At 35.9% G+C, this 20,526-nt stretch overlaps 4 protein-coding genes across 4 annotated transcripts; 3 read left to right on the top strand and 1 right to left on the bottom strand.

Annotated features, from left to right (window-relative positions):
* Positions 1–258: 258 nt before the first annotated feature.
* Positions 259–12,093, top strand: LOC100176712 (aminopeptidase N). The gene is made up of 23 exons (XM_009862054.3): positions 259–432; positions 877–1,052; positions 1,453–1,631; positions 2,079–2,312; positions 2,667–2,820; positions 3,167–3,298; positions 3,692–3,818; positions 4,285–4,439; positions 4,959–5,072; positions 5,455–5,568; positions 6,124–6,189; positions 6,502–6,567; positions 7,000–7,190; positions 7,605–7,696; positions 8,011–8,135; positions 8,481–8,536; positions 9,018–9,165; positions 9,651–9,739; positions 10,034–10,141; positions 10,506–10,631; positions 10,994–11,176; positions 11,397–11,469; positions 11,722–12,093. The coding sequence occupies exons 1-23, from the start codon at positions 321–323 to the stop codon at positions 11,959–11,961; spliced, it is 3,060 nt and encodes a 1,019-aa protein (XP_009860356.2). The 5' UTR covers positions 259–320; the 3' UTR covers positions 11,962–12,093.
* A 545-nt stretch (positions 12,094–12,638) lies between these two features.
* On the top strand, positions 12,639–13,516 carry LOC100181382 (small nuclear ribonucleoprotein Sm D2-like). The gene has a single exon (XM_002127647.5). The coding sequence runs from the start codon at positions 12,714–12,716 to the stop codon at positions 13,071–13,073; it is 360 nt and encodes a 119-aa protein (XP_002127683.1). The 5' UTR covers positions 12,639–12,713; the 3' UTR covers positions 13,074–13,516.
* On the top strand, positions 13,494–17,716 carry LOC100183747 (polyribonucleotide 5'-hydroxyl-kinase Clp1). Its single transcript, XM_002127690.5, has 9 exons — positions 13,494–13,728; positions 13,983–14,082; positions 14,571–14,707; positions 15,111–15,258; positions 15,782–15,894; positions 16,202–16,395; positions 16,742–16,915; positions 17,062–17,228; positions 17,564–17,716. Exons 1-9 carry the CDS (start codon positions 13,559–13,561, stop codon positions 17,651–17,653), a joined length of 1,293 nt encoding a protein of 430 aa, XP_002127726.1. The 5' UTR covers positions 13,494–13,558; the 3' UTR covers positions 17,654–17,716.
* A 557-nt stretch (positions 17,717–18,273) lies between these two features.
* Positions 18,274–20,513, bottom strand: LOC108949919 (adhesion G-protein coupled receptor D1-like). Its single transcript, XM_018814070.2, has 4 exons — positions 20,264–20,513; positions 19,801–20,001; positions 19,080–19,352; positions 18,274–18,528 (listed from the first exon to the last, which is right to left on the bottom strand). Exons 1-4 carry the CDS (start codon positions 20,394–20,396, stop codon positions 18,299–18,301), a joined length of 837 nt encoding a protein of 278 aa, XP_018669615.1. The 5' UTR covers positions 20,397–20,513; the 3' UTR covers positions 18,274–18,298.
* Between the last annotated feature and the right edge of the window lie 13 nt (positions 20,514–20,526).

Below are 20,526 nucleotides of genomic sequence, written 5' to 3'. Positions count from 1 at the left end.
CTTAATTATTAATATACCACGAGAACCGCATTTGCAAAGCAATATAAACCGCCCAAAATGACCCCAACATGTTAGTAGGGGAGGACTTAACACAATAATGGCAGATTTATGTACTAGCGAAATAAATCGAAAAAAATGCATTAAAAAAACAAAAAGTTGTTTAATTATTCAACACGAATAAGAAAAAAAAAGATAAAACAAGATAAAAAGGAGCTACGAGTTTAATATATGTTGTAAATAAAAAAAATACAGAAATTTTTAATAATATCTTTACCCAATTTTAGTATTTTTTCTATAAAAGCGAATCCATTAGCTGTACAATGTCGGGTAGCCTTGACTTTAACGACGGTCGCTCCAAAAAGGGATATTATTTTAGCAAAGCTGCAGTCGCCGGTTCAGTGGTTGTTGTTATTTTGATGTTGCTGACTGTGGGTTAGTACCTTGTTTCGTTATTTTTATTATTCATAAAGTTGCATATGAAGTAAATCGTAAGTGGACACGAGGTGTATGAAACAAAACACCCGTGTTATAACGACTGTCGTTACCCCGCCACACAAGGATAGTAAGTCATACTGATATGTAGCCTTCTCTCGGCAAGATAGGATACCGTTGTCATTTAATGCCTTTATTTCCTAATAACAATTAGCAATTATTTTAGAGGCGCGAGAATACGGTTATATAATTCTGTAAAACAAAGAACATTCAACGCATTATTAAACCGTATCCTCACGACTCTCATACACCGTTGTTAATTGTTTAAAACACGTCGATAAACGAGAATGAAAACATGGACCATCTTACCCTACCCAACTATATTCTTTCATGCTTAAAAATTGTATTGCTGCTTGCATCGAACCTAACTCATTTGTATTCCAGGACTCCTGGTCGGGCTCGTTGGCCGGCCCACTTGTGCAAGTGATGCTGCAGCCCCTACCACAACTACGTCATCACCACCTAAGCCAACAACGACACCCCCTAATGACGTCACGACCACTACTAGAAACAATGACGTCACAACACCTAATGTCGATGCGACAACCGCTCCAACGTCGGTAAGAAACTTGATGGGTGCTGTTGTAAAAGCAGATTTTTTTAAAATAACTAAAATATGGAGATAAGCAGCAAAACGACTCTCTTAAAAAATAAATTTATACATTGGATGTCCGAGAAAGAGATTCAGTTTTAAATAGGCGTCATGCGACAATCAATACGTTTTATAAAAGCAATGACCAGCAAGTCGTTTAATAGATTTTCTTAAAACGCTTTTACGCTGAAGTAAAGAACACATATACGCCAACAATGCTAGCAGCGCCGAGCCTCGAACCCGTACCCACTGTACATGAAGGCGTGTTAACCACTTCGCCAAAGGGCCGGTGTCATGATGTCATTTTTCGTGACGTCTTTTTTCATGACGTCGTTTGCAACCCCCATTTTAATCACAATTCATTACAGAACGACCCTTGGATGAACTCACGGTTGCCAAACACTTTACTCCCTATACATTACAACGTGAAGATACGACCCGTACTTGATATTGATGTGGCTTCTTCAACTTATTTGTTTTACGGGAGTTCAACAGTGCAATACTTATGTAATGTATCAACAGATTACATTATCATGCACTCACATGCGTAAGTTGTCACCGCTTGTTTGTATAACCGGCCTTATGCAAATATATATTATCGACGATATTATAAACGAGGTTCTGGTTAAGCATTTTAACTCGACAGCGAGCATGAGGTGTGTGAATACACAATGTGACCGGCGCCGTGGCAAAGTGGTTATTGTGCTTGCCTGTAACCCTGAGGTAATGGGTTCAGGGCTTATCACTGCTACCATTGTGGACGTGTCCTTCGGCAAGACACTTAAAGGTATTTGCTCCAACCCAGTGGTCACTAGTGGCTTTGTCAGTCGTTCAGAAAAAAACAAATTACATATATACGTGGTAATAACTTGTAAGCGAGTACGAGGTGTATTAAATAGAACACCCGTGTTATAACGTGTCCATCGTTCCCCACTCGAGGATAAATAAGTTATATTGATTCTTACACAGTATTTTACCCCTTGCTTTTCTCCAGTGAGTTGATATACGACAACGAGATTAAAATATTCGAAGACAAGACGAGTAGCGAGGTAACGGTGGAATCCAACACGCCCTACCGTCCCAACCAATACATTGTAATCAAAACCTCATCTCCGTGCGTGGTTGGTGATACATACACAATGGTAGCGGATAGTTTCCATGGCGAACTTGGGGACGATCTAACCGGGATATACCGAAGTGAATACGACAACGAATTCGGAGAACATAGGTTCGTATGCGCTTTAAACTTTCCCTGATAAACACCTGGTCCTGGACTTGAGGTTACGAGGGCAAGGCTAGTCGCTGGCACCTTTTGTGGGCATATGTGTATAACGACTGTATATACGTATGTAAATATTCTTTGTTTATTACCAAATGGGACGAGAAAACAGAATGAAAACATGAACCAACTCCCCCCCCCTACTTTACATTATATACGATTTCTAAATAAAATACCCTAGCGGTAAACCCCCTTGGCTACACTTGTAAAGATATACGCACCCTTAAGAGATTATGCCATAGCTAAGTAACTGTATAATCCCACCTAAAGCAAATGTCTAGTTTAGTAACATTGTTTGTTCAGAGTTATCGCTATCTCTCAAATGGAGACCACTGGAGCCAGACATACATTTCCCTGCTTTGACGAACCAGGGTTCAAAGCAACGTTCAATATCACGCTCTACCATAACAAACCTGGTTTTTATTCCATCGCAAACATGCCGCCTATAGGTTCATGGGTAAGTATGTGGTGTATATGGATGGTTAGAAGGCGTATAAGAGGTTCTGACTGGCAAGACATTTGCAAATGCTCCAACACAGTGGTCCATTATGAGTTGTCTAAAATCTAAATTGTCACCCACACTATACAAAAAGTAAGTGAGTAATAGAACATCCATGTTATAACGACTGTTTTTGCCTGTCATGTGAGGATTAATAAGTTACATACGTGGTTATTCATAAGCTGGCATAAGGTGTAGGAAACAGAACACCCGTGTTATAACGACTGCTGTTACCCACCACACAATAATAAATAACGTACATTCTTTAAACTATTCCAACTTTAACTCATAATACCAAACGCAGACGGAAACCATCGATTCAGATGTTTGGACCGCCACCAAGTTCGACACAACCCCCATAATGTCAACTTATTTACTTGCATTGGTTGTATGTGACTTCTTGTATGAACATGGGGTAACTGCAACAGGGGTGCAGGTGATATTACTGTTGTATTGAACAAACATGCAGCTGCACTGTGTGTATAAGTTATATGGGTTGTTTTATACAGTACAGCCTATAAGCTTAGGTGTAATGGGTTCAGGTACTCGATTTTATGGTCTGTTAAACAAAGTTTAAAACTGCACTGTAAGTGTTAAATATAGTAGGTTGGGGAAATACGTTCACCTTTAGCACATGATATCCAAATATCATGATCGTGTTCTAAAAAATTAACAGCAGGTCATGGAAGTCATAAGGATATTGTTTTGTAATTCTTTGAATGTTCTTTGTTAACAACCAAATGGGATAAAAAGGTGTCCGATCACCCATCTTCCTTCACCCTACCATATTATCATATATATATTATTCAAAACCACCTAATATTAACAGACACGAATCTATTCTCGCCCTGAAACGATCAAAAATGACGAAGGAAAATTTCCATCAGAAATATCACCCGGCGTGCTTGATGTATTAGCTACCCACTTCAATGTGACTTACCCATTACCTAAGTCTGGTAAGGATCTGAAAAGGAGTTCAATGAATGAATATAACTAACTTTACCCTTGAAATGACAGTTTTTCATACACCTCGTGTCAACTTTTTTTGAGGGGGATTTTTTGTGTTATGTGTATAAACACCAGTCATAAAAATTCTATTCTCTATTTTATATGGGTGAGATCCTCAACAAGGAACGCTACTGGACCTGAGACTTAGACCAGAGTTGGCCTATTAGCCCAACCCCCAGGGTGTTACAACCCATTAGTGGCCACTGGGTCAGAGCAATTGTCCGCTAAGTACTTTGGCCAAGAACACATACGCCTATCAGTATCCTTAGACGAACCTTAGAACTGTCTTCTATATTTTCGTTATTTTAATTAAATACGATCTTTGTTGCAAATCAAACGAATAAATACAAATAATGTTATGTCTTATGATATATATATATATATGTGTTATCATTTAAAATCTTTTTAATACAGACCAGATGGCAGTGAGTGACTTTGGAGCAGGTGCAATGGAAAACTGGGGGTTGGTTCTGTACAGGGAAACTCTTTTACTGTTTGATGCAAATATTTCATCTGTTCACGACAAATATTCGATTGCTCAAGTGATTGGTCACGAACTCGCCCATCAGGTGGAGTTGGCTTGTTGTTTTAATATGTAAAAATATAACATAGCTTTCACTTTTGAACCAGAGGATATTGGATTCAAGGCTCGCGGCTGCTACCATTGTTGGGGCATGAGTCATTACGCAAAATACTCAACAGAAATTGCCCCAACCCAGTGTCCACATATGTAAAATATTTATTCACAAAGTTGCATATGTGGTAACAACAAATGTATAAAATACATGTGTAACAACTTTAAAAAAAAGTTACATTCCGAGAACATTCTCCTAAAGTTCAAACCATCCCAGAAGCTTTTAACGAACAATTTGGGAAAAATTAAATTGACATTCAGTTCATTTTTTTGACTTGTAATAACATAAAATTTATTGAAACATTTACAGTCTCTTTGCCTTTCTTTAAATGGTTTGTCAAAAATAGTAACACATAAAGTTATATAGGTGGTAGCGTGATATGACGACTATCCCACATTAGGATATTTTTTAAATATATAAATGCCATCAATTTATTAACTTGTATTTTTCCAGTGGTTTGGCAACTTAGTAACAGCAGCTTGGTGGAATGAGATTTGGTTGAATGAAGGTTTTGCGTCGTATGTTCAATACATAGCAGTGGAGGGCGTCAAACCAGAATATAAACCTGTGAGTCTCATATCAGTCACTGTCACACATAAAAAAAAATTCTTAAAAATAATCACCCACAAAGTTACATACTTGGTAACTCGTAAGCGGGCACGAGGTGTATGAAACAGAACACCCGTGTTATAACGACTGTCGTTGCCCGACATGCGAGGATAAATACGTTACATTTATTCATATTTCAGTTCGTTGATCTATATTTGATGTCTTTTTACAAATATGAGTTTGATTTAAAGTGTAAGAGATTTTAGTGTATGGTATACAGTGTAAAAATAAAAAGCTTTTTGTTGTTTTTTAATAATTAGAAAAATATCAACAACTGCAGAAATTGCTTTAATACTAAATTCACAACCATTTAAGTAACATTGACATCTTATACTCGCAGTTTGAGATCTTTATAATAGATGACCTCCAAGGAGGGTTATACGCTGATTCGTATTCATCGTCCCATCCATTAGTTCATCCCGAAGGATATTTCTCAACCATCACTTATTCAAAGGTTTGTGTTCGTTATTGAAGAGATCGTTCGGCAATTGTTGTACTTAATGTAGATTGTTCTTACTTATGTGATTATTTTTATAAATTACCTTTAAATTATTGAACACTGTATTGGGATATGCATTCAAAAGATAATATAATTTATTATTTTGAAAAATAATGAACATAATGTTATACTATATGTTCTTAGAAGTTTATAATTCATTGTTATGAAATAACTGGCGTGGTTTGTAGTTTTGTCTTTAGTCTGAAGGTTACAGGTTCGAGCCTCGGTCCTGCCACTGTTGTGAATTGTGTGTCTTTGGGCAAGTCACTTGAAAGCAATAGCTCCAACCCAACAGTCGGCAGTCGTTACTAATGGGTTGTCCGAATTATCAGCCATACATAAAAAAAAAATCCCCTCAAAAATAATAACTTACAAAGTAACACACATGGTAACTCGTAAGCTGTCACGAGGTGTTAAACCCATGTGATAACGACTGTTGTTTTCCGGCCACGCGAGGATAAAGTAAGTTACACTCATCATCTTCAACTAATAAACATCTTCTTTATACAGGGAGCTTCATTTCTTAGGATGGTTCAAGGTTTTCTCGGAGAAAAAACTTTTACCAACGCACTCACAGTGAGTTTACAATAATTTGTAAATTTTTTAATTAGGTGCTTAAAAATGTTGAACCTAAAAATTATTAATTTTTAATTAAAGAAAAATGTTAAAAAAACAACTTTTTGTGCCTTTGGGCACGACACTTGAAGGCTATTGCTCCAAATGGTCGAGAATGAGTTATAAATTGTCAGCAATACATTAAAAACTAAACATGAAAAATAACTCTGTCAACTCGCAACAAGCACAAGGTGCATAAAACAGAACACCCGTGTTATAACAACTGTCGTTGCTCTTTCATGCAAAACAATTTACATCCATTTATTCCCACAGAATTACTTGAATGACCTGGCTTACTCCTCTGCTACCCATGATGTTCTGTTTCAACACTGGATCGATGTAAGTTGTACCATGGTGTAATATTGGGTCTAAATCTTTTTTTACATTTATTCATACATATATATGCTATATATATGATGGTGTTGATATCATGGTGTGTTATTAAGTTTGTTGAAACTTCTCTTACAGTTAATATATATATATATATATATATACTGTATTACTATTATGGTGTAATATATAGTCAGCTTTTCCTGCATTTAAGTGTACATATGTTTAATGTCAGCCATATAACAATTCCAAAATAGATCTTCTTACAATTTGTGTTTAATGCTGTTACCATTGTGGGCGAATGTGTCCTTGGGCAATAACACTTAACGGCAATTTCTCCAACCTAGTGGTGACTAATGGGTTGTCTAAATTGGTCAAACATTAAAAATATACAAAAATAGACAAGTATGTTGCATTCATTCATCGTATTTTACTCCACAGCAAGCAGCTAAAGATGGTCTAACCTTTCCCTACCCCCTGCAAGATGTGTTTGAAACATGGACTTTGCAAATGGGATACCCATTGATCACAGTGGAACGCATTGATGCGTCGACTATTAAACTAACGCAAGAATATTTCTTGGTGGATCCAAAAGATTCAGCTGTAGATACGCCGGGTAGTTTAACATACAAGTGAGTTTGGATTCAGTTATTTCCTTTAAACCTGAACCGAATGCTCTGGTTAGAGCGCTTGTTTCTAGATCAGAGTGTACCAGGTTCAGAGCTTTATGCTGCTACTGTAAGACTTTTAATTGCAATTGCTCCAACCCAGTTTTTACTGATGTATTGTCTAGAAATTGTCAGCCATGCATAAAAGCAATCACCCACAAAGTTACATCTGTCGTGATTCGCAAGTGGACATAGGTGTATGAAACAGAAAACCCATGTTATAATGCTTGCCATTGCCCCGCCATGCGAAGATAAATAAGTTACATACGTGGTAACTTGTAAGCGGGCACGAGGTTTATGAAACAGAACACCCGTGTTATAACGACTGTCGTTGCCCCATCATGCGAGAATAAATAAGTTGTATAATTTATCCCTCAGGTACAAGTGGTACGTGCCATTCACATACAGAGGAGAATCTGAAATGGGTACAGACAAGATGGATACTTTGTGGATGGATCTAAGTGGAACAGGTGAGTTGTTATGTTTAAATCAATAATTGGTTTCTTAGCATTTTTAGATTCTGCCATTCTTTCTTTTCCTAAGCAAGACATTTGTTTTGTTTTTTTAAGTTAAAATTTGTCTTCGCATTTTTAGATTAAATTTATATTTATTTATTTTGTGTGAAATTTTTTTTAAACAGAAAAAATTCATTTTACCTTCAAACATTTGTGAAGATGGTTCTAAACTAAAATGTTTAAAATAAAACCAATTGTTTTATATATATTGGTTGTTATGTTTGTATTTAATATATTCTTTATCAAACTTAAATTTAACTTTTTTGCAGCAACTTTAAACTCAAACGAGAATTACATACTTGGTAACATTGAGGCTCGAGGCTTCTACAGGATCAACTATGATGAGAACACTTGGAGTAAATTGTCAACCAAGCTGGCTAGTGCTTCATTTAAGGTAAATATATTTGTTTCATAGATTAGAGTGCGGGAAAAAAATAACGGGTAAATAAAATTTAAGGTGCCAAAAACTTAAGGTAAGTATGTTTGTTTCTTTCATTAGGGTTAGGAAGGTTTTAAATAATTCACAAAAACGAAATAAATAAAAAATAAAGGTTTAAATATACTTTAATGACTCGTTTTGCTGTTGATTCCTTTTTGTTCTTTCAATAACTTGATCTGTGATGGAGTTTAAGAGATAAAGAAAAAATCATTTTTTGTTAATATGTTAAAATATTGGCGAAGATTAAGAAACATTTAAAAAGAAAATACAGGATATTTGTAAATATTTTAAAACATTCAGGACATCCCTGTTGAAAACAGAGCTCAACTTATAGACGATGTATTTGCTTTGTCAAGGTTTATATGAGCGTGCCAATGATTTTGATTAATTTGTTAATTTGTAAATTGTTGGAATAATTTCCCAACAATTAAAGGAAATTTTATAATTGTGTGAAATGTAGTTTAAATGAAATAAACCGTTGTTGCCAGGCAGCGCAAATCTAAAATATGTATTTCGGAAAGCGATGTTTTTAACATAAATTTTAAATGATATTTCAATTTTGAGTTGCATAAAAAGTAACTATGTGATTAAAAAAAATGTATATTTACATACGTGGTAACTTGTAAGCGGGCACGAAGTGTATGAAACAGAACACCCGTGTTATAACGACTGTCGTTGCCTCGCCATGCAAGGATAATTAAGTTCATACATTCATTCAATCTGCATACAATCCAATTGAAACAATTATTTTTTAATATTTACAGTCTCAATTCTGATTATTTGTGATATGCATTTGTTGTGTAACAAGTTATGACTTAACAATATGCATTATGACAGAGCCACAAAGATTGAGGTGAACCTCGCTCTTGAATTGGCAGCATATTTATCACAAGAAGATGAATATATTCCATGGTATACATTCAATGAAGCTATGCAGTACTTTGACAGTATGCTGGGAGCATCCCTGATATATGGAGACTTCTCTGTGAGTTTGATGTTGTGATGTTTTGTATATGGTGTGTCGGTTGTAACTCGACAGTGAGCATGAGGTGTATAAATACACCATGTGTGTCTGGTGTATAAGAAGACACCCATGTTATAACTTGACAGTGAGCATGAGGTGTATGATTACACCATGTGTGTCTGATGTATAAGAAGACACCCATGTTATAACTCGACAGTGAGCATGAGGTGTATGATTACACCATGTGTGTCTGATGTATAAGAAGACACCCATGTTATAACTCGACAGTGAGCATGAGGTGTATGAATACACCATGTGTGTCTGATGTATAAGAAGACACCCATGTTATAACTCGACAGTGAGCATGAGATGTATGAATACACCATGTGTGTCTGATGTATAAGAAGACACCCATGTTATAACTCGACAGTGAGCATGAGGTACCTTATCTAGTTACAACTCATTTTTTTATATCCTTTTATTAATTTTTACCACTTACATTCCAGCAATACATTCTTGACTTGGTCGTCCCATCTTTGTACAACAAATTGGGTTGGGACGATTCAAACACAGACGACAGTGTGTTGATTGAAAGGTAAATTATCGCTGAATATTTTCCATTTCAAAGAAAAGAGGTTGTTAAGAAAACCATCAATATTATAATGATAAGTTGTTGTTACATAAGAAGAGACATCAATGTAAAACTTACTGATTTGTTCTCACGTGCTGGAGAAACGACAGTCTTTATAACATGGGTGTTCTGTTTCATACACCTCATGCCTACTAACGAGTTACCTATTCGGACAACTCCATTACTGACCACTGGGTTAAAGCAATTAGCATTAAGTTGATCATCTATTGACTTATTCATTAAAACTTTCTTAAACAGAATGACACGAGGGCTGGCGATTGATGCTGCTTGTTACTATGGCAACGAGGAATGCATTGCGAACGCGAAACAACTTTTCCAGGAATGGATGAATGACACTTCAACCATGTGAGTTGTTTGTTTAGATTCAGTAATTTTACGTGGAGTGTGGGATAATTAAAAAGTACACATGTATGTACAAAATTTGAAAAATAAATAACAAAGGTGTTCTGTTTCATACATCTTGTGCCCGCTTACGAGTAACCATGTATCTACTTTGTTGGTGATTATCTTTATAAGGCTGACAAATTATACAAACCATGTCTGTAACCCATAGACACACGTGCCCACCATAATGGCAGGGTCAAGCCTTGAACCCGGTATCCACTAGTTTAAAGGCTTGTCCTATGACACATGCAAGCCCACATTGATGACAACCTTAAACCCGGTAGTCTTTATCAACCAATATATTTTACCTTCGTACTCCCAACAGTATCAGCAGCACATACAGAACTGATGTTTACTGCACAGCAATACGGGAAGGTGGGATAGCAGAGTGGGATTTCATGTGGGGGCAATACTTGGTAACTCAGAATGCTCAACTGCAGACAAGCTTAAGGTATAGTTAAGTTATTTTTATACAAAAGTGAAAGTGTTTAAAATTTTACCTGATACTCCTGTAGTATCTGGATTAAAGATTTTATGATTTATTTTTTGATTTAAGTTTTTTTAGAAATACTTTTATCACACAAAATACTTATTTTTTATTTTTAGTGTTTTGTTTTTTAGTGTTTTGTGTACAGTTTTTTAGTGTTTTGTGTACAGTTTATTTCTATATTTTCCATACATATATATATTTTCTTGAAATTTATATTTTCTGCTTTGTGGTAATGGGTCATTCCTGGCCTAAATCCTCGGACCTCTGGCGCGGCACGCTGTAGGACCGCACTCGTATAGAATCTAATGTTTTCCACGTTGCAGGTATGGATTGTCATGCAGCAAAGATGCGTGGATTCTTAACCGTTACATTGAATATGCAATGGATTCAACACTTGTGAGAAAACAAGATGTTTCAAACACATTGTACTACATATCCAGCAAAGAACACGGGAAATATGTGGCTTGGTCATTTGCTGCCAACAACTGGGAGAGGCTTCTAAAAAAGTAAACATAGATGACAATGCATACCATAAATGCTATAGTGAAGTTCAATTAAAATAACGAAGAAAGGAGAATTAGAAGCAAAACAACAATCATTAAAACAGATTTCTGTTTTTATTTTGTTTAGCATATAATAAGGAAAAATAGATGGCAGTTTACATGTATATGCTAGATAGCTAGTGTGTTTTAGTTTAACCATAAAACTAATTAATATTATTTTCAGTGTTGGTTCAGCAGCTACCAGTTTACTGTCTGGTGCAGTGTCTCGATTCTCAACTGACTTTGATTTGGATTTGGTAAATAAACGAATGCAACTATACTTATTTACTGATTTATGACTTTAATTTCATATGGGATGCCATACTATTTGAAAATTTGTGTTTGTCTTAGGCCTTGCTCTTTTCACCTATGACGGGGTAACGACAAATTGTTGTTATACACCTCGTGCCTGATTATGAATTACTTTGTGTAACTTTGTAGGTGATTATCATTATTTTTTAATTAATAAATGTGTTCCATTTTTTCTACAAGTACTTCTATACTTTTAGGTTGAGTCTATGAAGAATGTCACCGGCCCTGGGTATTACAATACATTGGAATCATACAAAACCAGAGTTCAAGCAAATATTGACTGGCGGGCACGCAATGAAGCTGTGATTGCAGATTTCTTGGGTAGCAGTATCGTGATACCAACATCAAACTATGAAGATAAACAACGGCATGCCGTTGTGCCAGAAATTAACCAAGAACCACACCAATTCCACAAGCATAGGCCAGGGCGTTATTAAGGACTTTACACAGAAGTTTTAAAATGTTCACAACTTTTATGTGTTTAATGCAAAAACGTTATTTTGGAATGTAACTTTCATGCTGGTTTATATAAATCATTTTACACCAATTAAAACAAATTTTCTAAATAATAATATTTAAGTTCTATTTTTCAACAAAATTGTGTCAATAATGAATATGAATGAATGGCTTTATTTTTGTTTCCTCTCAATAAATTTGTCTGTCTTATTATTAGTTTTGTTGTTTGAACAAAGGTAAGTTTTTTAATTCAAATGGAAGACTAGATTCATACAAACCTTTTATTACCTAGATGTAACATAACACGTCTAAATGCTATATTTTAACGTGTGTTTTCACATTTTAAGCAAAGTTTTAAATAGGAGGCCTACCTTGTATCCGATTTACAAACGACAACAAAACGTGCGAATTTCGAAGCAAAATCTGTCAATCAAGTTATCAGAAGCGCGGGGAGCGTGGAATTTAGATTGTAACGATGGTTTTTTAAGGAATGAAGACTCGCTAATAGTTTAGGTCGTGGTTTATCCCGACATTGTATAATATTAAGGCGTCGCAGTTTTACAATTTACTGCTTAAGCTGCGTTGTTCTATTTTATGAACTTAACTTAGTGTGCGGGCAATTCTAAATGATTACATTGTGTGTTTTTACCCATATTGTCTCAATAGACAACTAACGTTGTTATAACTTTTTCATTTAGTTCATAATTTTACTATTTGTGTCGAACACAATATAATGGCTTCTGCTGGAAAACCGAAGAGTGAGTTGACAGCAGAGGAATTAGAAGCTTTGGAAAAAGAAGAATTTCAAACTGGACCTTTGTCTGTTCTCACTGATTCTGTGAAGAACAACACACAAGTCTTGATCAACTGTAGAAACAATAGGAAACTCCTCGCCCGCGTAAAAGCGTTTGATCGTCACTGCAACATGGTGTTGGAGAATGTGAAAGAAATGTGGACGGAGACGCCAAAGTCCGGGAAAGGAAAAAAGAAGCAACAACCAGTGAACCGTGACCGGTTTATCAGCAAAATGTTTCTTCGAGGAGACTCCGTGATTATCGTACTCAAGAATCCGCTTGCCTCGGCTGAAAAATAAACTGAAATTCAGTAAAAAGTTTGAAGAAAATATTAAATTTATACGAAATTTGGATTGATTCTTACAATTAAAGTTTAGTAAAAAGTGTGGAAGTCGAATATAAACAATGTCTTATGTGAAAGTTGTGATAAATATTTACAACCAAAGTTGGAGAAAAAAAGTCACAAAAAAACATAATATTTTATGTGGAAATTTCGATTTGATTTGCTTTTATTGTCGTAATGTTGATTTGTTTTGACATCATCATTGTAAACTGCTTGCTTTGTTTGTTTAACTACAAAACAAAGATGTGGAATGATTGTTGTCAAACATCATAAACATGTCTCTGTTATAACATACAGTCTTATTTTTCAAAATCAATCTTTTGACGTCATTTTATGTTAGAAAAACTTTTTAATTCAATTAGAAATTATGGTTTAAATAAACGCTGCCATTGAATTTAGGTTTGTAACTTGTAATAAAACTTAGTAGGGATGTAATCAAACATGGCTTCTGTAAAACCGGAGGAGAAAGGAATAGATTTGTCAATAACGCAGGATTACAAACTCGCGAAAGACAACGAGTTACGATTTGAAGTTGAATCAAACGCGCGAGTGAAATTGGATCTTCTTGAGGGAAGCGCGGAAGTGTTTGGGACAGAACTTGTCAGATCGAGGTCTGTAGTTTATATTTGTCCTTTATATAAGGTATCTTATGTTGTTACTGGACAGTAACTGTAATTCTATTTATGTTACGCAATGCAAAATCTCGTGCATACTGCCATTTTAAACACGTGTCTTCTTAGTTTTATATATTGATTTTACAAAGACTGGTACTTGTCTAGTTCTACTCAAATGTTACACTAAAGTTTATTTTAAATATAAAACACCAAACATGAAACATTAACTTATGTACTAAATGTTCATCCAGATCGTATATATTTGAATCGGGGGCAAAGATCGCTGTCTTCACTTGGTTTGGATGTTCAGTTAAACTATCAGGGAAGGTGGAAGCCAGTTATGTATCGAAGGTAGCTTGTCATGTGTCATACTTTATAAGGGGGCTTTATCATCTATGTTTATAACTTGGCCTCTAGCCCTCTACTGGTGTTACAAAAGGTTTTTTTATTTTGTGACCTCATTTCAAAGACATTTAACATTTCTGGCCGACTGCTTTATCAATAAAATAAAACAGATTTGTTAATATGCGAAGTCAAGATGCTCCATGCTTTTAATTTGTTAGATATTTTAATGAGTGGTAATATTGACTGCAATTATATCCATTACTTGTTAATTTAAGTTTTGCCCTTTATTATGGTGGAGATATATAACTTAACTTTATAATTGAGTTTAATTGAAATAAAACACATTTACTTTTATAGCAATAACATAGGAAAACATGAAACTTTACTTTTTACCCATACAAGAAAGTGAGGAAACTCAGATTTATTAAAATAAAACATTCATCCACTCTTTTAACATGGTAAGACATGAAACAAATTGTTTTTCATCAATACAGGACACACCCATGGTTATCTACCTCAACACTCATGCGGCCGTCGAGCAACTAAGGAAATCTGCGGAGCAAGATGATATCCGAGGCCCTCGTGTGTTGGTAGTCGGTGCGCAAGACGTGGGGAAGACGACAGTTTGTAGGTGAGGATGGTGTTTGATGTTTGTAATAGATGTTTAGTTGTTAATGAAAGAAGCGAAATAATTTCAAAACAAGATAATTTCTGTGTTTATTCAGTGTTACAAACTAGCCTTGTCCTGAGTTTATTATACTTAAAACAAAAAATGTGTCTTTTTCTGAAGTTTTTGAAGTTCGTGGCCTTTTTTAAAGTTTGGCTAAAAAAGACAAAACATAATCAGAATCTTGTGCGTCTCTGTATCTTTTATGATATCTTAAGCGTTTGGTGCGTTTGGCTTTTACAATTAAAGCAGACGATCACATTCATATTGGAAACACTAATTCGTAAATAGTATCATTAAAAATATTCCTGTTTTTGTGAATATTCAGCACTAGCTTCCCTAACCACCAATCTTCCAACATACCCAGGTTACTGTTAAACTATGCTGTCCGTCTCGGTCGGAAAACAACTTTGATTGACATCGACGTCGGACAGGGTGGTGTCTCGATACCCGGTTCAGTTGGTGCGTTAACCGTCGAGCGACCTGCTGACCCCGTAGATGGGTTCGATCTAAAGGTTTGTAAAGTTACTTGGTTTTACTTGGTTGTGGTATACATGCAGATGATATGTGTTGCGAAATTGCAGTTTCACCAATAGTTCAACTAGGCCGTTATGCCTAAATTGTAGATTTAGTTGCCCCTGTGGCCCTGTGCAATATATAGATAACTCTGAAATTTTCTAGTTCCCAAACGTCATTAATTAGTAAGCATTCTTCGACTGCATTTCAAATGTTTCATACCTTATTACCTTTAATCACAGTTTAAAATATTTTGGTTGCAATATTTACAAATATATGACATGTCACATTACAGACATGTCACATAAGCTCTAAACCTCTTAAATTTTTTTAGCTTCCAAACGGCATCAATTAGTAAACATTTAAACCTCAACTGCATTTTCAAAGTGTTTTTGATTATAGGATAAATATTTTTGGTTGCAAATTGCAATATTTACCAAATTACGCAGCAGAGAAAATTGCTTGGGTACTTTAAGAAGTTTGTTGGTTAAGCTTATAATGTTTATTGAATACACAATACAGGTACCGTTGGTTTACCACTTTGGACACACTGCACCGAATGGAAACATCAAGCTATACGAAACATTGATATCAAGACTTGCCGATGTTTTTAATGCTAAATGTGATTACAACAAGTAAGTTATTCTAAAAGAGTTTAAATCTATTTTATATAAGTAAGGTCCTACGGCAGGGCACACCATGGGAATTGGGATTTAAACCAGAGTTGGCCCATTACTCACATACGTTTAATTCTTTATGGGTAAGATCCAATGCAAGGGATCCAGTACTTTGGAAATGGAAAGTTCTCAATGGAATGTCATTTACCCCATAAAGACCCGTAAATTGGACTTCAAAACGAAAATAAAACAAGACATATTTTAGGAAACACACGTTGACAGGTATATGCCCAACAATGACAGTTGATTTCCATCTTTTCCACAGACAAGTGAAACACAGTGGTTGCATCATTAACACATGTGGCTGGGTGAAGGGTCAAGGTTACCAATGTATTCTACACACTGCACAATCGTTTGAAGCCGACGTTGTCCTTGTTCTTGATAGTGAACGTTTATACAATGATTTGAAACGGGATTTACCGGATTTCGTTAATGTTATACTTCAACCCAAGTCTCCAGGTGTGGATTCCAAAGATGGCTTTCCAATTTTAATATGTTAACGTATACATAATAACTCCTTTGAAACTGTTCAATTCACAACATTCTTTATAAAATAAGGGAAATCTCATTCAATCAAAATTTACTTATTCGTGCATCTTCACATCGGTTTATTCAATTAGTAATTTAAAAAAATTGCAGCGTATGTAACCTTGTGGGTGATTGTTTCTGTATGGCTGACCATTTAGATAATTCATTAGTGACCACTGGGTGGGTTTGCCCTAGGACACATATGCCAAAAATGGTAGCAGCGCCGAGGCCGAGACTTGAACCTCGTAACACTAAGTCACATATGAAATATTCGCAGGTGTTGTTGAGCGACCGCGTGAGGCAAGACGGGACAACCGTGAGAATAAAATCAAGGAATATTTCTACGGGCCACGAAAGATATATTTTCCTCATGCTTTTAATATTAAGTTCAGTGAAGTTGAAATTTATAAAATCGGAGCTCCGTCGTTGCCGGATTCATGTTTGCCATTGGGTAAGTAGACATTCATGTAATAACTAGACAGTGAACATGAGGTGTATAAATAGTAAATACACCATGTGTGTGTCTGGTGTATAGAAAGACACCCATGTTATAACTCTACAGTGAGCATGAGGTGTATAACACAACCTACACCCCAGGTATGGAACCAGAAAACACACAAACGAAGCTTGTCCAAGTAACCCCGGGTCGTGACATGACACATCATATATTAAGTCTAAGCATGGCTGAATCACTTGATGAAAACCTCATTGAAACAAACGTAGCGGGGTTTGTTGTTGTAACTAATGTTGACCCCGATAACCAGGTATGTTGTGTGTGTCTAACTGTCTCGTGACACATTATTTGTAAAAATTTATTATTTTACGAAAAAAAACTGCAAAAGATTGAAGCTCCAAATGTACAACGTGTTTAGTGACAAAGGTGTCATGGTTCTTTAACTTTTACTAAGATCTTGGGTGATATTGTTAAAATACAGTTACATCCACAATTGTCTGTCATATGACAAACATTATCTTTTATTTTTAAAATGTTTTCACTTTTCAGTTCTAAGCTAATGTATTGCAGTGGTGCACAGTTAGCAAGACTGACACTACAACTATATCTAAATCTTAATTCTAACTTTCACCCATTTTTCCTCAGGTGTTCAGTGTTTTGTCCCCAGCGCCCAGACCTTTGCCAAGAAAATACTTTTTAATAATGGACATTCGGTTCATAGATATTAATAAATAATGCGGACTGTTTTTATTTCTTATGTACAGTTGAAATAAACGAAAAAAAATACTTGTGTTATAACTTGGTTTACCTGAGAAGTTAACAGTGGTTTATAGCATAGCGGGGTAAGATGGGATCCCGGTATTACATACTATCGTGTTTTAAACAATTGACAATGCTCTTTTAAAGTTGTAAAAATAAGGTTGCATAATTCTGCAAAATATATTTGACTACCAAATGGGGCGATATAGGAGAAAGAACATGTCCCATCTTACCCCACCCATGGTTCTGAGATGAAGTTCGTGTTTAGTAACAATGACCTTAAACAATATTATACAAAAGCAATACGGGTGAATAACACTGATAACAATCAAATTATTACAGAAGTAAACAACTGGGTATAAGTACAAAATATAAAAGAAACAACACAGTTTTAAAACCTTTATCTCAAAACTATATTCGCATAGTGCAAAAATGTCTTAAAATGGAGGCAGGGATAGTTAAACATAACATTTCTATGAAACAAATCTAACTGATTAGTTGTAATGTTACTGATTAATGCAGTGTAGAAAAACCAATGTAAACCTGCCATCGCTACTACTCCATGTTTTGCGCCTATGTTTGTTATAACTGTACAAACAAACAAAAGTCAGGAAGTATAATTTACATCTGCGATTCTGTGACTTCCTCCACCCTTTGTGACACGCCAGTCTCTGTTGTTTTGCGTCGCGTGCTCAGTTTTAACTCCGATTCACTGTTCATAAACCGCATCTTTATATACCTCATGAATGCGTTCCTTACAGCAGAACCAAGAACGCAATAAATGACCAACAGGAAAACTCCTTGAAGCCCGTTCATTATTGTGGCGACGTAAAGCAACCCAACGTTCTCACCTGGTATAAATAATAAAGCTTTGAGTATATAATATAAACAAATGGTCACAACCCAGTGGTCACTAATGGGTTGTTCAAATTATCAGCCAGACAAAAAACTAAACAAATGTACAAAAAAAATCACTCACAAAGTAACATAGGCTACTTGGTAACTCGTAAGCAGGCACAAGGTGTATGAAACAGAACAGCCTTGTTATAGCAACTGTCGTTTTCCAGCCAAGCGAGGATAAAGTAAGTTACAATTATTCACTCAATGTAAAAGGTCCAGCAAATTAGTTAGACTGCCTGCATCGTAGCCTAAGGTTACAGGTTCGAGACTCGGTGCTGCTACTATTGTTTGTTCCCTTGGCAAAGACACATTTGTAACCTAGTATTCCCTTGTGGGTTGTACAAATTGTCAGCCATACAAAAAAAAAACGATCACCCACAAAGCTACATACATGGTAACTCAATAACAACTGTTGTTGCCCCGCTGTGCGACGGTAAATAAGTTTAATATTTATCATTCAAACATTAAATTCACTTCTTTTTATCAGTTATAACTCACTTACCTGCAACAAGAAGCAGAATCCAAGTAGTTCCAAGCACAGGTACCAGTTTCAAGACTGCATAAAACACAGCTTTAAGATGAGAAGTGTTGTTCTCATCTGATTGTGAAGGTTTAAACTGCTCAGAACTTCTGCTCATGTTGTAAATGAAGATTCCAACTTTGACCAAGACACAGAAGTTTATAAGTATGGTCAATGACACAGGTATAATGGCTCCATATATAGTGAGAGATCTGCTTAGCCAACATTTTTGGTACTCGGGCAAACCATTGGAGCCTAAACATAAAAGGATGAATTTGTAAAAAGTGGTTATTAGAGTCTTGGGGTATTGGATAACTTTTTTTTATCCTTGCATGTCGGGGCAAAGACAGTGGTTATGACACAGGTGTTCTGTTTCTTATACCTTCTGCCCAGTTACAGGTCAACAAGCACATAACCTAATGGTCTCAGGTGTGCTTCACTGAAAACCTTACTCTTATAGAATAGAATGTCTGTTATTGAGTGTCTATAAACTGCCTCAGTGGGGTCCAGACAGTAGCACCCTGGGTGTTGGGGTAATAGACCTACATCCCAGGTCTCAGGTATGCCCATCTCAAGACCTCACCCATACAAAATCTATATTATTGAGTGTCTATAAACACCCTCAGTGGGGTCTTGATGGTATCACCCTAGGTGTTGGGGTAATAGACCTACATCCCAGGTCTCTCACTAAACACATACAAACCTGTTGGTAACAATGAAGGTGTTTGGTCAATATAATATCCATTCTTGAGCCCAATGACGGCAACTATGCCAACAATAAACACTGGTACGCCCCACCCAGTGACATATCGTAACAACTTGTAAAAATGAGTGGTCTCTGCATGTAGAACAGAATCTGTTGTCTTGAGAAACAAAGTTAAGCCTTCTACCATCATCCAAAGTGCTGGAAAAAATGATTATGTAAGAATTATGTCTGTATGGTGGGATACTGCTAGCAACCAAATCCAATATTTCCTGATAGTGTTTTAAACAATTAACAACGTTGTTTTAAGAGTCGCGGGGCTACGGTTAATAATTCTGTAAATATCCTTCGTTTACGACCAAACGGATCGACAAAAGATAATAAAAACAAGTACAATCTTACCCCAACCTATTATATATAAGGTATATTATAATTAAAAGCTACAGGAATAACTTGAACTGACCTGAAGCCAGCAGGAAGTAATGAGTTCCGATAGTTGTGACGATACAGGCTCTTGAATCCAGCAGCGCAACCTCAGAGAAGAGCGTAAACAAATGAAACAACAAGAGAGCAAGGGTCAAGCTTATTTGAACCATGGTCCGATCTTTCTGTAACTTCTTTCGGACGCACAGCAGGATAACGAGGGTTGCGAATAAACAAATCAAGGTCAGAGTTTCTAATACATAGGAAAGGGTCTGTGAATGTAAGGTTAATATGAGGGTGTAT

This window comes from Ciona intestinalis, chromosome 11 (genome assembly GCF_000224145.3).
Source record: "Ciona intestinalis chromosome 11, KH, whole genome shotgun sequence".
Taxonomy (NCBI): domain Eukaryota; kingdom Metazoa; phylum Chordata; class Ascidiacea; order Phlebobranchia; family Cionidae; genus Ciona; species Ciona intestinalis.
This window is presented reverse-complemented; position numbering and strand designations above follow the sequence as displayed.